Source organism: Dendrobium catenatum, unplaced genomic scaffold (genome assembly GCF_001605985.2).
Source record: "Dendrobium catenatum unplaced genomic scaffold, ASM160598v2 original_scaffold_117902, whole genome shotgun sequence".
Lineage (NCBI taxonomy): Eukaryota > Viridiplantae > Streptophyta > Magnoliopsida > Asparagales > Orchidaceae > Dendrobium > Dendrobium catenatum.
The window spans coordinates 278,147-294,634 of record NW_021436337.1 but is presented as its reverse complement, the minus strand read 5'-3'; the positions used below and the strand labels follow the sequence as shown (position 1 = coordinate 294,634).

General features: G+C 40.6%; 1 protein-coding gene across 1 annotated transcript; it reads left to right on the top strand.

The window, feature by feature from the left end:
* Nucleotides 1-2,430: 2,430 nt before the first annotated feature.
* Nucleotides 2,431-4,092, top strand: LOC110112342 (aspartyl protease AED3-like). Its single transcript, XM_020844537.2, has one exon. The coding sequence runs from the start codon at nucleotides 2,518-2,520 to the stop codon at nucleotides 3,856-3,858; it is 1,341 nt and encodes a 446-aa protein (XP_020700196.1). The 5' UTR covers nucleotides 2,431-2,517; the 3' UTR covers nucleotides 3,859-4,092.
* The last annotated feature ends 12,396 nt before the right edge of the window (nucleotides 4,093-16,488 follow it).

The following is a 16,488-nucleotide window of genomic DNA, read 5'->3' as shown; positions in this document are numbered from 1 at the left end:
ACTTGTGACTCTTGGTCACATTTCAAGAGGTACACATAAAACTAGAAGAGGGAGTACATATATATGGAACTAAATTAGAAAGATATTGCAGAGTCCTAAGATTTGGATGACCCAGCCGTGTATGCCATGGCTGAAGAGTGCTGACCGAGGAATGTAGAGCTGGAGAAGAAACCGTGGAAGCATTGGAAACAGGATAAAGACCATCTCGCGAGCTACCATAGAGTAGAGTACTATTGTCCGAGAGATCCTTAATGACAAAACCATGAGCATCAAACAAGATATAACAGTTGTTATCGGAGGTTAATTTGTGAATTGAAAGAAGATTTTGAGAAAGATGTGGAACATGTAAAAGATTTTTGAGATGAAGCTTATGGTTCTGATCAGGCAGTGGTAAGATTCCTTGCCGGATATTTTGAATGGGAAGTGTGTTCCCGCTGGCAACGGAGATTGTATCGATTCCAAAATACGGTGTAGGTTGTTGCAGCTGTGAAGCATCCGGCGTCAAGTGAGATGTAGCACCAGAATCTAATACCCACTCGGAAACCGGAGAAGTTACAGTGCTGTTTGAGTTGGTGAGATAAGCACGTTGATTTGTAGTTGAAGTGGTTGGAGCATATTGCATATTGCAACGGTGCCAACAATTTAATGCCACATGACAAAGTTTTCCACAAATTTGACAAGTCGGACGATTTGTCACTGGAGCTGTTGCACGAGTGGTAGTATAACTTGGTGTAGACGGAATATTTATTCCAGAAGAGATTGTCCTGAAGGGATCACCTCTTCCTCGTCAACGGGAGGAAGATCTTCCACGAGATGTATTGGAACGCGATGTCCACAGAGCAGTATGATCTGAAGGAGTTGACAAATCCTTTTGTTGCTCATTTTGTAAGTTGATTTCTTCACTGCACAGAAGTGAATCAAAGCATCAAGAGTGATGGATTGCTGGATTATCTGGATTCCAGATTTGAACGGATTATAGATTGACGGCAATCTGTTCAATGTATGCAGAATAACGTCTTCAACATCAATGTGACCTCCGGACGAGGATATGCTGTCCACTAGAGTTTTAACTTGAGCAAGATATTGAGTCATAGTAAGATCTTTCATTTGTATATGGTGTAATTCATTCTTAAGTTGAATTACACGAGAACGATTTGTGGGCTGCAACCGTTTCTCTAATGTAGTCCAGATCACGTGAGCAGTGGACAATGAGATGATATAAGGAAGAACAGAAGATGATATAGTTGACAGTAAAGAAGAAACAAGGTTTTGATAAACCTGTTTCCAGAGACGTAAATCGTCTGCATTCGAATTTATAGAAGATACAACTGGCAGTGTGATGCTTCCGATCAGGAAACCTTCAAATCCATTTGCTGAGAATAGTTTGAACACCTGAAGACGTCAAATGGGATAATTATCATTTGTAAGCGAAGTCGACACAATGTGCTTCAAGTTGCTCATGAGAAACTTCAAGGAAGAGGGAACGGCGAACTCTGTCATTGCAGCAGACAGAGACGACGAAGCCGCAGGAGTAGACGCCGAAGATCCTTGCGACGCCATTGAAGAAGATAACCTAAAGCTCTGATACCATGTGAGCGTCCATCTTCAGTACCTGCAAGAGAAAAAGAGAATGCAAGCAAGAGACGAGAGCTAGTTTTCATAGAGTATTGGACATGAATCTCATGTATTCCTTGAAGAATTAATGGCAAATATATATGCCTAATACAGGAGATAGGTGCTGAGCAAAACGGCCCAAAAGCCTGCAGTGATCGCAGAGCACAGGCGGACAGCAGGGAAGTGCTACCTTACTCATGTTGACATGAGTAGAACATGATAAGCAATAAATGCTGAGAGTATACTCTAACAATCACAACCACTCTTGCAAAATCATCAATTTAATTTCAACTATTCGTATGAAACAAGTTCTATTACCTGTAAAAAAAAAAGTTCTATTACTTGCTTGCTGGAAGATGATTTTTTTTTTTTTTGGGAAATCCTAAGAATTTGCTCACTTGTAAATGAGAAGAAATTTTCATAAACTCCTTCGTCACTCTTACACACTAAGGCTTCGTTTGGGGCGGCTTTCTTGTTGCTTCTTAAAGCAGCTTTCTAGTATAAAAAATTTAATTATTGAACTAAGAAGCTGCTTTAAGAAGCAGCAAGAAAGCCGTCCCAAACGAAGCCTAAAACGTTAGAGAGAAATTTTGTTGGAGAGCGGGAATGATTGGAGAGAGACGGAGAGAGACTACACAGTCCTTGTCCCTCAATTTTTTTAAACGCAGGCATCTCGCCACTCACACGCACTCGGTTGCACTGCTCAACTTTTTTATCTCAGACATCTCCATCATTAATTATCACTCTCGCACACTAATACGCGTAGATAAAGAGAGAATGAGAGAGCATTGATTACAATCTGCGCCTCATATGTTACCCATTCCCAATCTCTCTTGCCAAACTACAATCTTCTTTATAAGTCCCTAAAAACCCCTCCCCTTCCCCACACCAAACTAAAAATCAATGGCTCTCTACTCACCCCTTCTCGTCCTGCTAGCAACGCTACCCACTCTCTTCTTCCCTTTCACACTAGCCATTTCGTCCACCGGCCTCTGCTCAGCTCCGCCAGACCACGACTCAACCCTCCACATCCTACCGACCTACAGCCCCTGCTCTCCTCTCCAACCTTCCACCCCTCCCTCCCGCTTCCTCGACACCCTTCTCTTCCTCTCCAACCGCGACGTCTCCCGTTTCTCATACCTTTCCTCCCTCCTCGCCGCCGCCCCGACTAGCCACCGCTCATTTGTCCCCATTGCCTCCGGCCGTAATCTCCTCCAATCCTCCACCTACGTCGCCCGCGCTTCTTTAGGCACTCCCCCTCAGCCTCTCCTCGTTGCCCTCGACATAAGCAGTGACGCCGCGTGGTTCCCCTGTTCATCCTGTTCCGGCTGCACTTCCTCCTCCGCCTTCTTCTCTCCTAACCGCTCCTCCTCCTTCCTCTCCCTCCCCTGCAATTCCCCTCAATGCACACAACTTCCCAACCGTTCCTGTCCAGCTAAAACTTGCACCTTTAACCTCACCTATGGCGCCGCTTCCATCTCCTCTGCCCTCTCTCAAGATTCCCTCTCCCTCGCCGCCGACTCTATCAACTCCTATACATTCGGCTGCGTCGTTTCCGCCTCCGGTGGTTCCATTCCCCCTCAAGGTCTCCTCGGCCTAGGCCGTGGCCCTCTCTCCTTCCTCTCCCAGACCAAAAATCTCTACTTTTCCACATTCTCCTACTGCCTCCCCGGTTTCCGTTCCCCAAACTTTGCCGGAACCCTCCGCCTTGGTCCCTCAGGCCAACCCAAGCGAATCCGCACCACCCCTCTCCTCTCCAACCCACACCGTCCTTCTCTCTACTACGTTAACATGACGGCAATAAGAGTAGGGCGTAAACGCCTTCTTATCCCACCAGCTGCTCTCGCCTTCAACCCTTCAACCGGCGCCGGCACAATCTTCGACTCCGGCACAATGTTCACTCGCTTAGTCTCTCCGGCATACACCGCCGTTCGAGACGAGTTCCGGCGACGGGTTAATTCCCCTGTAACCTCCCTCGGTGGTTTCGACACCTGCTACAACGGATCGGTTGTTCTTCCCACAATCACATTCGAGTTCGATGGAATGAATATGACTCTATCAGAGGAAAACACCGTGATTCACAGCAGCAGCGGAACTCTTTCCTGCCTGGCCATGGCGTCGGCGCCGGATAATGTGAACTCTGTACTGAACGTGATTGCCAGTATGCAACAGCAGAATCACCGAGTTGTCTTCGATCTGCCTAATGGCCGAGTCGGTGTCTCACGTGAACCTTGTACGAGTTGAAGTTCAGCCCGTGACTAGCCGTTGATCAATTTCAAATTTTTAAATAATTAATGCTTTGCTTTAGCCTAGTTAATTTGTACGTCAATGGATATTAATGTCCCATTTGGTTGTTGTGTTTGTGTCGCAGCTTTATTTCAGCTCAATTTTCATGTCTTGTTATGAACTTTTATACTGTTTCTGACAGCTTGTGCTGTTAAAAAATTAATTGTCAGTGTTGGATTTTGTTCAGCTTAATAATTAGTTTTTTTGGGAAATCTTAATATTTTTTTTGTTTGAGATTTTTACATACATAACACTTCAAACTAGTATAAATACATATTTAACACCCAAACTTTTGTATTTACCAAAATACCACCTAAAACACCACTTTTCAGATATTCTACCACTCCGTCTCGTAAAAAAGGGCATATGAACAGCTTTCGCACGCGACAAGGGACGACGCAAGGAGAATGGGAGCGATCTCGATGAAGGACGACGACACAATCTCGGGTGCTGCTCCGGCCGATTTAGTGAAGAAGACATAGCTACTGCTCCGACCCATTTCGTGAAGAAGACAGATCTTCCTCACCGAAAACCTCCTTAGTTTCACCCTAACTTCACACCGACATTTTCAGCACTTGAAGATACACTCATGCCAACATCTTTTCTCTTCTTAATCGGCGGCTTGCATTCTTCTTTACTTAATCCAAAGTGATTGAAGGCTCAATAATTTCTTCCGTCTTACTATTCTTAGAAATAATTGAACTTGCATGTTTTTTGAAATTTGCGTTATTAATTATGTTCTTACTGATAGAGCAGAAAAGCAAGAAGATGAATAGTAGATATTCCTTAATAACAGATAGAGATACATAGTGTTGAGCTCCCATGGTCACTACGTGAGACTCACCATTTATCTCCTGAATAGTGATAAGGAGGCATCGGAGCTTTGGTGAGGAAACGTGGAAGAAAAATGGGGAGAAGGGTGAAATTATTTGCAGTCGAGGAAGCTCCGCGGGTAAATTGTTAAGATTTTTTTACGTAACCTTAGACGGAGTGGTAGAATAGATGAAAATGGGTGTTTTAGGTGGTATATTAGTAAATACAAATATTTGGGTGTTAAATATGTATTTATAGTAGTTTGTAGTGTTATGTATGTAAAAATCTCTTTTTGGGGGAGGGGGGGTGAGAGACAGGGGATAAGGTCAATAATAACGGGAAAAAAAAATTGTGAGAACAATCACAAATAAAAATGAGAAACCTTTTTTTTTCAATACAAAAATACATTAAACCAAAAAAGTAGTACAAGAGGCAATGTAGCTAATGACAAAAAAGTAAAAGAAAATACAATAAGAACTAATCTAAAGGCTCAGTAATTGGTCAAGGCTCCCAGCTTCCCCGAAGTCAAGCACAGACCCTCCAATTTGGTGAAGAAAGGCATGTCAAGCCAGTTGACCAGCCCAACCAATCGAGCAAGAGACCAACACCAAAGGTTGCCATGAGCCATGACGACGAAGAAACGAGCCCCAACAACATCATCGCCCAGCACATTCACGACCAACAAAAAGCTCGAACGAATCACCAAAAAAACCAACCTGAGAGTGAAGAGGCAACAAACATTGAAAACTGCCTACCCATCTGCCCCTCCCACGAGACCTCCCATGAGATCCGATAGAGATAACCGACCTTTCACGAACCAATTTAAAATCATGTCCAGGATCAGAGTCTCCATAATACTCCGAAGAGGAATCAAAATTAAATTCAAACGAACAGTGAAGCCAATCAAGATGAGCCCTCACATCCACACCAGAATTATCTTTCACATGATACACCAAAGCTTGGGGCTCGATTAAGTTCACAAGCACATCCACAAAAGAATTAGGAATAACCATACCTTCACAAGAATTAACATCACTTCTAACAACATTACTTCCAACAATAGCCTCAGAAGACTCCACACCACTATTAGATAAAAGAGAAATAAATGAATTCACACCGCAAAGAGCACCATTAAAATTCACATAGCCATTCTTCACACACAGAGGATCCCCTCCCCCCACCACAATAGGAACAGCAGGAGGAGTGGAAACCGTGGGGGCATCAGCATTAACCAAAGCCAAATCACCCAAAGCATTAACAGGCCAGATACAGGTAAAACCACATCAGAAAAAATAATTTCCTCCTCCACACCAGACGAAGGAGTATTAGAGCTAACACCACCCACATCACTAGCACATTTATGAGAAGACAAGCCAACTCCAGAATCCGACATAGGAGGCATAACCGTAAGAGAAGCAACATCCACCACCTCATTAGACTTCAAAAATTCCCCAGAAAGAGAATAGAAATAGGACCACCCACATCATCAACACAAGAAATGGTGGGATCAACACCACCAGCGTCCAAACCGATCAAACCAGGGGAAACAAAAGCCCTATTTAAAGAGTGCACCACAGGCACAGAACTAATTAATTCATCCCGAATAGGCATAGGCGTACCAGAAGCACAAGCTTCATAGGCTAAACCAATAATAACATTATTCACAGCTACTTCACCACTATCATTAATAACCACCGCAGGGGGCAAGGACGCAGGTAAATCGCAAACCATATTAACCGGAGCCACCTCAGTGACAGGAGGAATAACCACATGATTAGCCAGAGGATGAAGGATAGGGCATTCAAGTTTTGAGTGACCCAGAGATTTATAATGCGAGTAGTAGAAAGGAAAGGGGTCCATAGCAACCGATTATATATAACCTAAGCTCTCGGATCCTATCCAAATCTTATCAGGATACACCTTGGTGACATCAAGTTCCACCAGCACTCAAGCAATCAACGCCCGCCTTCCAGAGGAAGTGGCCTGATTAATTTTAAGAGGTTTACCAAACATGGAACCGAGCCCCTGTAAAATCCTCGGGGCAAAGAGGTACGGCTTAAGGCTAGGAAAAGAAACCCAAATGGGAATAGAGGGAGATTCGACATCAATGTCAAAGGTAGGTGACCATTTGCCTTCATGAAACAATTGTTCAAAAAATAAGAGAGATGGGAAAAAATGTGATAATAATCCATGTCATTCTCAAGTTTGATAAGGACATGCGTAGAGTTAAGAACAATGACTGAAAAAACTCTATTAAGTTTGAGATTGAAAAAAAGTTTTCGAATCGCTTCCAGTGTCATCCTATGGGTCAGAAATTTACCAACACGCACAAACTCAAAGGAAGCAACAAGGGCCAGAACTTCCTTATCCAAAATCCAAAACAAAGGAAGCCCCTGAAAAGATGAAATCTTAAGGTCGAGGAAAGAAGAGTTCGAAGCAAGACAAGAACTCGCTAAAGCCTCACGAAATGACCGATAACAAGGATTACCGAACAAAAAACCAGGATCCAAAAGCCATTTTCACTCCATAGCTAAATAAAAACCAAGAACGAGAGAGATTAGAGCAGAAAACTTCCCTGAGATGGCAAGAGAAACACGCAGCGATGGAGGAGATGCCGCAAACCACAAACCCTAGCGGAGCACATTGGGTTTTATGAAAAATGAGAAACCTATGGAGTTGAGAAAAGAATAAAAAGCTCAATAGAAGATGCAAAGAAATACTAGCCAAAAAGCAGGTCAAAAGAGAGCTAGCCAAAAACTGCCAAGAGCATCCAAACTTTGCATAAAACCATAAAACTAAAAGGCTCATTAACAAAATTTGCATACAATCAGTTGCAAAAATCCCAATTGCGAGAACTACCATAAAAATGTATTATGTTGCAAAGAGCCGTCATCCAGAAGAAAAGAGTTGAAAATTGATCATCCTTGTCCCAAATATCAAACTACGGCCAATAGCCAAAAACCAAGAGCAGCAAACTATTGAAAAAGCCAGCCATATGAAACCTGAAGATAAAACGTAACAGAGGATGGCAATTACAAGTAGTAATAACCCAAACCTCATTGCCGGGAATAAATCAGAATAGGCGGAACCACAGGAAACCACATGCAACAGAGAAAGCAATGTCAAAGGGATCCAAATGTAAACTCCACATATTTTCAACTTCAAAGCCTTGAGATAAACTCCCTTCCTAATATTATCACATAAAGTGATGTTTCTCTTAGAACAATTTGCAAATTTCCATGCATTCCTTTCCCTCCAAATGTAGTAACCCGAGCACCATAAAAATACAAAGTTTAGAGAGGAATAATAAGCTCTCCTAGCAATAAAATCATGATTTGAAATAGATTGGGTGCATAGGAAAGTCCTTTAAGCTAGGCATGAGAGTTGAGATAATAGAGAAAGAGAAATCACACTCAAAGAATAGGTGTGAAGTACTTTCTAAGTTCAATTTACAGAGGTAACAAGCTGGATTAGCAATAATATTCCTTTTAATAAGAGCGTCAGCTATTTTAAGGCCACCAACCAAACAAAGCCAGCCAAAAATAAGAGATCTAAGAGCATAGTTGAAGAACTGCATAGAACGTTGAAGATCTTCAACCTGCAGAGTAAAGGCAATACAGAGGAAAAACGAAGGAGAAAGCTACAATAATTTTAATGTATTTTATTGCATTGTGTTAGTGGCTACAGTAACTATTTATAGCTGAATAGTGTGCCACGTGTATTGAAACAATTGACTATTTTGTTTGTAATGAGCACCACTTTTATTAATCCACATGGTCACCGTGTCAGGGGCCGTTGGTGAGAGTGGATAGTATGGTTCGGTACTGTAGCTACCGGAGGTGGAGAAGAAGCTACTTTAGCAGTGGCTTTTGTAGCTTCTGTTGATACTTCCCTGCAAAATGACGGGTCAGGAAGTACCGTTAGTTTGATGCGTAGATGTTGGAAGCGTCTGGTAGGGAGTGGTTTGGTAAATAGATCTGCGAGTTGGTCGACGGAGCTAATCGGATGCAGATTTAGATGCTTGGCTTGGATGTGATCACGGAGGAAGTGTTGATCAATTTCTATGTGTTTCGTCTGGTCATAAAACACTGGATTGTGAGCTAGCGCTATGGCAGACGTGTTGTCACAGAGAAGTGTTCTTGGACTGGGCTGTGGTTTGTCAAGCTCAGAGAGAAGCTTGCGCAGCTATAGTATGTCAGTTGTAGCAACTGCTATTGCTCTGTACTCAGCTTCGGTGGATGACCGAGCAACAGTGTGCTATTTTTTTACACTCCATGACACAAGTGTATCTCCTAGGAAGGAGCAGTATCCTGTGGTGGAACGCCTCGTGGTGATGTCGCTGGCCCAGTCAGCGTCAAAGAAGGAGCGAAGCAGAAGTGGTCCTCCGTAGATAGGTAAGCCGAAGTGTGCGGTTCCTTGAATGTACCGGAGTAGCTGCTTGAGCAGATGATAGTGCGATTGTTCGGGAGCGTGCATATGTTGGCATAGGATGTTCATTGCATACGCTATATCAGGTTGCGTGATTGTTAGATATTGAAGGGATCCAGTAGGTTGTTTGTATGTTAGAGGATTGGAAGAGATGAGTCAGTGAATGTGAGTATTGATGGCTTCGTTGGACTGGGATTTGACAGAGGCTTGCATTGTTGAAGACCAGCTTGGTGAATGATGGAGAGAGCGTATTGTGTTTGAGATAAGAAATAGTGATAGAGGTGAGTTTGAATTTGAATGCCAAGAAAGGTATGTGCGTGGCCTAGATATTTCATTGTGAGTTGTGTTCTGAGTTATTTGATGAAGTTTTGAATAGCTAGATTGTCGGTGCCGGTGATGAGTATATCATCGACGTAGATGACTAGATAGATTTTGAGATGAGGAGTAGACAGAGTTAAGAGAGAGTGATCCGATTGACTGTGGTGAAATCCGCAAGATAGAAGGTAGGCAGAGAATGTGTTGAACCACTGACAGGGGGCCTGCTTGAGGCCGTAGATGACTTTTTTTAGAAGGTAGACATGATTGGGGTGAAGATTGTTTTCGAACCCCTTTGGTTGCTGCATATAGACAGTTTCCTGCAAATCACCATGGAGAAATGCATTCGCTACATCCATTTGATGTACTGTCCATTTATGAGACATTGCAATGGTTAGGAGAACTCGTATGGTCGGCATTTTGGCGACTGGGCTAAAGGTATCATGATAATCAATGCCATGCTCTTGTATGTGGCCTTGAGCAACAAGCCTTGCCTTATATCTTGCAATGGTTCCATTTGAATGTTTTTTGGTTATGTATGTCCAGCGGCAGCCGAAGATGTTGGCATTGACAGGAGCAGGTACCAGAAGCCAAGTGTCTTGTTGTTGCAGAGCTAGAAATTCAGCTGCCATAGCCGATCTCCAGTGAGACGATTTGTAAGCTTTTTTGTATGTGGTTGGGTCAGTGGGTATTGTATAGTAGGTTGTATGAAGGAGGTTCATAATTGATTTCGGCTTCAAGGATCCTGACTTGAACCTTATAACCATTGGGTGAGATATAGGAGCAGGGGCTTGATTTGTTGTATTACTGTTGGTGGGTAAAGGTTGAGGTGATTGAGGAGGTTCTATGGGTTGAGGTGAGGGAAGGTGGAATTGAACAAAAGGTGGAGGTAAGGGGTCATTGGTGCCGACTATGGTAGATGAGGGTATAAGGAGTTGGGGATTGGATGTGGTGGGTTGCACTGGCTGTGGTGGTAGGGAGTTAGGTGAATTTTTGTAGGGAAAATCATCTTCATTGAAGACAACATGTCTTGAGAAGATGATTTTGTTTGTGGGGAGATGCCAGCATTTGTATCCCTTATATGAGTTGTGATAGCCAAGAAACACACATTACAAGGCTCTGGGTTCTAGTTTGGTGCGTTGAGAGGGGGGTAACCATGGGTAACATGCACATCCGAACACCTTGAGGTGGGAGTAGTCAGGGGATTTGTTAAAGAGCAATTAAAATGGTGATTTGTTCTGAAGGTTGGGAGTTGGCATTCTGTTGATGAGACGTGCAGCTGTAAGAAGAGCGTCTGGCCATAGTGTAGGTGGGAGATGGGCAGTATGTAGAAGAGTTCTGGTTGTTTCGACCTGATGACGATTTTTCCGTTCAGCTATGCCATTTTGCTCCGGCGTGTAAGGACACGCAATTTGGTGATCGATACCATGTTTTAGGGTGAAATTTTTGAGGATTGAGTTGAGAAACTCAGTGCCACCATCTGTGCGTATACGTTTATTGAGCTGGTTTTTTATGAACGCTCGAAAGTTGATGACAAAGTTGGGTTCCTCAGATTTGCATCTCATTATAAAAGGCCATGTATAGCGTGAATAGTCATCAGTGATAAGCAGGAATTAATGATATCCTTGATTTGAAGTAGTGGGGGAAGGTCCCCATACATCAAGATGAAGAAGATCTAAAGGAGAGCTAGTTACATTAGTAGAATTCGAGAAGGGTAGTTTATGGCTTTTGGAAGCCTTACATGTAGAACAGAAATTAACTATAAAGGGTATGTTAAGTTCTTGGTGTTGAGATGCGATCAGTTGAAGTGTCTGATGATGCGGGTGTCCTAGAGGACAATGCCAGCGATGGTTGGATGATGATATGACAGAGTGAGCGGAATGTGCTGGAGTCGCTGGTGGAAGTTTGATTCTATAGAGGCCATTGCGACAAGGACCCTGAAGTAGCGTGGCCTGAGTCTTCAGGTCCTTGATGGTGAACCCGAGCGAAGAAAAGGTTATGGAAACATTATTGTCAGTTGTGAGAGAAGAAACACAGAGTAAATTGTAAGAGATTGAGGGAACATTATAGATTTGAGATAGGGAATGCTTACTGGTGGGAGTAGGAAGGAGACCGGGACCTGAGTGAGCAATATGCAGATTCTGACCATTTCCAACTGTGATGCTGTCAGCTCCTTGATAAGCTGCTAGTTGGGGTAGATTGTCTATAGAATTGGTCATGTGAGACGATGCTCCTGAGTCTATATACCAGTCCTGAGATGTAGGAGTAGAATCAACAACTAGAGCTCTGGAGGGTGGATTGTTCGGAACGTAATTTACGTTCAGTCGATGCCAGCATTGAGAGGCAGTGTGGCCACGTTTGGTACAGATCTGGCAAGTGACAGGGTGTTGAAGCAGATCGACCTCCATTGGTGTTGCTGTATTGTGATATTCCTCTACCTCTACGTCCACGACCTCGTGATGCAAACAGAGCTGTAGTAGGATCATTTTGAGAGTTCAACCGGACTGATTCTGCAGCTAGTGTGATTTCTTCTGTCAGCAGGTAGGAATATAGTTCGTCAAGCGAGAGAGGACTTCGTTTTGTGCGTATAGACGTTTTGAATGCCTGATATGTGGGTGGAAGTCCGTTTAAAGTGTACAGAATGATGTCCTGAGGATCAACATTGGATCCGGCAGCTGCGATGTTATCGACCAGTGTCTTCACGGAGGTGAGGTATTATGTTATGGACAGATTGCGCATAGAGATGTTATGCAATTCATTTTTGAGTTGCATAACTCTGGATCGGTTAGCTGCTTGAAGTCTTTGTTCAAGAGTAAGCCAAATGTCTGAACATCTGTCTAGATGAAGAACATATGGAAACATGGAGGAGGAGATCGTGGAGCACAGTGCTGCAGCGAGGTTCTGATCAATAAGAACCCATTGAGTGTGTTCAGGATTTACCTCTGTGCTTCCGTCACTGTTTTGATGAAGATGAGATGGCTTCTGGGCTGTATTGTCCAGGAATTGAGCGAAGCCGTTCAATCTAAGAAGCTTTAGTATCTGCGACCTCCATATTGGATAGTTCTCGCTTGAGGGAGATTCTGGGACAATCGTTTTAATGTTCGATAGAACAAGCTTCAAGGAAGAAGAAATGCTTGGTGATTCAACAGTTAGTTTTACTGACTGATTTTCGGTTTGAGATGAGGAGGGCTGAGCCATTAATGCAGCTTGTGAGGATTAGAGGAGGTATCCTTAATCCTTCTCTGATACCATGAAGGACTGCACAGGACGTTGAAGATCTTCAACCTGCAGAGTAAAGGCAATACAGAGGAAAAAACGAAGGAGAAACTACAGTAATTTTAATGTATTTCATTGCATTGTGTTAGCGGCTATAGTAACTATTTATAGCTAAATGGTGTGCCACGTGTATTAAAACAATTGGCTGATTCGTTTGTAATAAGCACCACTCTTATTAATCCACATGGTCACCGTGTCAGGGGCCGTTGGAAAGAGTGGGTAGTATGGTTCGGTACTGTAGCTGCCGGAGGTGGAGAAGAAGCTACTGTAGCAGTGGCTTTTGTAGCTTCTGTTGATAATAGTGTTTATGCCAAACCACCGCATGCCAATGCACCAAAGAAATCTCATTGTAAAAGTCTTGAATAAATGTGAGAAAACCACCTTCAATACCCGAATTCCAAGTCAGACAACATTTACTACAATCAGAGTGTATAAGAATAGAATGAATTTTATCTCTAATAGCCACACAACATGAAGCTGGCAGTCTCCAACCAGTAGAATCAATAATTGCATTAAGACGGGCATCAGGTGGAAAAGAAGAAGTCAGGGAGACAAAATTCAGGAGCTCATTAAGAGATAAACAATTGCACCAAGGTTGTCCACTTTTTAGTAAACTCGTTTGCTTACTGACCAATTTATAAAAAGAAATCTATTCTAAATTTAAATTAGCTAAAGGGGTATATTAATAAAAGAAATTAAAAAAAGAATAAATATGAAATTTAATAATCTGGCTTCAATATAAATCCGAACTTCATTATCCAGTTTCTAATTTCACTGGAAATCGATACTCGATTCATCGGTTTCAATAGAAACTGATTTTTATTATCTAGTTTTAATAATAAAAAAAAAATCTATTGAAACGGGTTTTATATTCACCCCTTTTAAAAAAAATTAATTTTCGTTAGAAACTGATTTTGTATTCACTGATTTAAAAATATATATATTTCCTTATAAATTTGATTTGCATTCACCGATTTCTACGAAATTTAAAAAATAAAATTAAAATAATTTTACTTTTTCTACTTTTTCCTTTTAATTGACGGGTTTCTAAGAGATTTAATTTATTTTTTATATTTTTTAATTTATTATTTTAATTATATTTTTTATAACCTTTTAATTAAAAATTTATTTAAAATTTTTCTTATATTTAACTTTTTAGTAATTTTTTTCATTATTTTAATTACAACTTTTATAAATAAGTAACATTAAATTTATGTAAATTTACATTTAATTAAATATATTTAATTTACTTTTTTATAAATAAGTAAAAAATTAAATTTATCTAACTTTATATAATTTCTATTTCAATTTAATTTATGAAAAGTTTAATAAATTAAATTTATAAAAGGAAAAATTAGAAAAAGTAAAATAAATTAATTTTATTTTTTAAATATCATAGAAACCGGCCGGTGAATTCAAAACATGTATCTAAGGGAATTTTTTTTAATAACCGGTGAATAAAACCCCGATTTCTAAGGAAATTTTTTTATCCGGTGAATACCAAAGCGGTTTCAATCGAAAAAATATATTTTTTTTCACTAAAACCTGAGAATACAAAATCAATTTCTATTGAAAATGGTGAATAGAGTATTGATACTGGTAAAATTAGAAATCAGATAATGAAGTTTCTATTTCTATTAAAATCTATAAATTAAGTATCATATTTGTTCCTTTTTAAATTTGTTTTTTAACATACTCCTTAAGCTAATTTAAATTTAAAATAGGCTCTTTTTTTATAAATTGGCCTTGCCTATTTGGATGGTGTTTGATTTAGGCGAAATTTTATTTTTAGTATTTTTTAGTTTAAAGTAAATCAAATGTATGGGATTTTATATTTTTTAAGAGTTTGATTTATTAAAAAAGTTAAATAAAATAAAATCTTGAAGTGCTGAAGTGGTAAGAGAGATTTTCACAATCATGAGAGAGGAAACAGGAATAGAGAAATGAGAACGGAAAATATAATCAAACTCTCTTATTCTTTTCAATGTTACATAGATGGGTATTTATACACATCAGGAAGAAGGCTACTGGGCTATATGTACAAGGGTAAGTAAGAAGAAGGACGTGTTGACGGTGATGTAACTTGATATGATGTTGTAATACTCCCCCTTAAGATGTGAAGCATATGTTCTTGATAGACATCTTGAACATTAATGTTGAGAAAGATTTGCGTGGTAGAGGTTTGTTGAACTGAGTAAACATATGCTCCGACAACAATAATATCATCCCTATATACTAACAAAATTGGATAAGGAGATGCATATGTTTAAGGCTAAACTGAGTAGAAAAACTTCTTAGTAAGATATATCATTTCATTAGATGCTCCGACAACAATAATATCATCCCTATATACTAACAAAATTGTTAGGTTAGAATCGGTACCTTTAGTGAATAATGAGTAATCTGATCTTGATTTTTAAAGACAAACCTGCTAAGTGATTGGGAAAGTTTAGCATACGATTGTCGTTAAGCCTTTTTGAGCCTATATATCGATTTATGTAAATGCCACGTCAATTTTTGGTTTTGCTGGTAAAACTCCCCCTTACTGATGTAAACATATGGTAAATCCACATAATCTTCTTCATATATATCCCCATGAAGGAAATCATTATTGATGTCTAACTGGATAAGGATCTAATTGTTGAAACTCGTTCAATATGAATTAGGATGTTAAGCCTAAGTGATTGTCCCAAGGCTAACCAAGAGGGGGGTGAATTGGTAATTTAAAAATTATATTTCTACTCTTGAATTTTTAGAAAACCTTTTTAATTATTAATGCAAGTTAAATTTAAAGTTTAAAAATAAACTTTTCAATTAGAGTAAACAACTTGCAATTAAATTAAATGCGGAAGAAAAATAAGAAAGAACACACCAGATTTATAGTGGTTCGGTCAAACCTTGACCTACGTCCACTCCCCGGAGGCACCCTCTGAGTATTGCACTAATACCACAAAGTGACTCTCCTTTTGCCCCCACCGCAAGGCGTTTAGTTTTCTCCAAAAGAACGAAGACACAATGACTGTCAAAGATACACTTTGTCGTCCTTTTACACTTTCCAAGTGTCGGCAGAGAACCGTACCGATGTTGTTGAACTTCACTTGAGATCCTTCAAAGGAGATGGGCAGAAACAAAGAGATCTTCTTCTTCAGTAACCTTGTAAATCCCTCATAAACCCCTCACTTGATCTCTCACTCTTCACTCTTATAATATCTCCCAAACACTCACACTTAATGATCCCTCTCAAGAGAAAACAACTCCAAAGGTACTTGTAATAGTTTATAGGAGTCCTTATATAGAAAGGAGAAGAAAAACCGTCCAAAAAAAAACTGCTAAAATCATGTTTTTCTGCGCACTGGATCGTCCCGTACGAACCTGAGTTAGTACGGACGAACTGTGTAAAAAACTTTCCTGTACAAATCATTTGTGCATCAGTACGAACCAATTTCGAACTAGGACGAAATAGGTTAGTCTCGGGACGAAATAGGTTCATCTCGGGACGAAATATTTCGTCTGGTACGAACAGTTATATCAAAGGTCGGTTTCGAAAACTGCAGAACATTGCCAGAAACTACCATAGTCGGTTTCCTTCATCCTGGGACGAACAAGTTTCGTCCTGGACGATTTTATACAGAGAGTTTCGTCTAGAGACGAAGGTTTAATTTCGTTTGGACAAATAGTGCAACGTGAGAATCCAGAGGCGTTCGTCCCGGGACGAATATTAAATTCATCCTGGACGATTAGGACTTAGAAAACTTT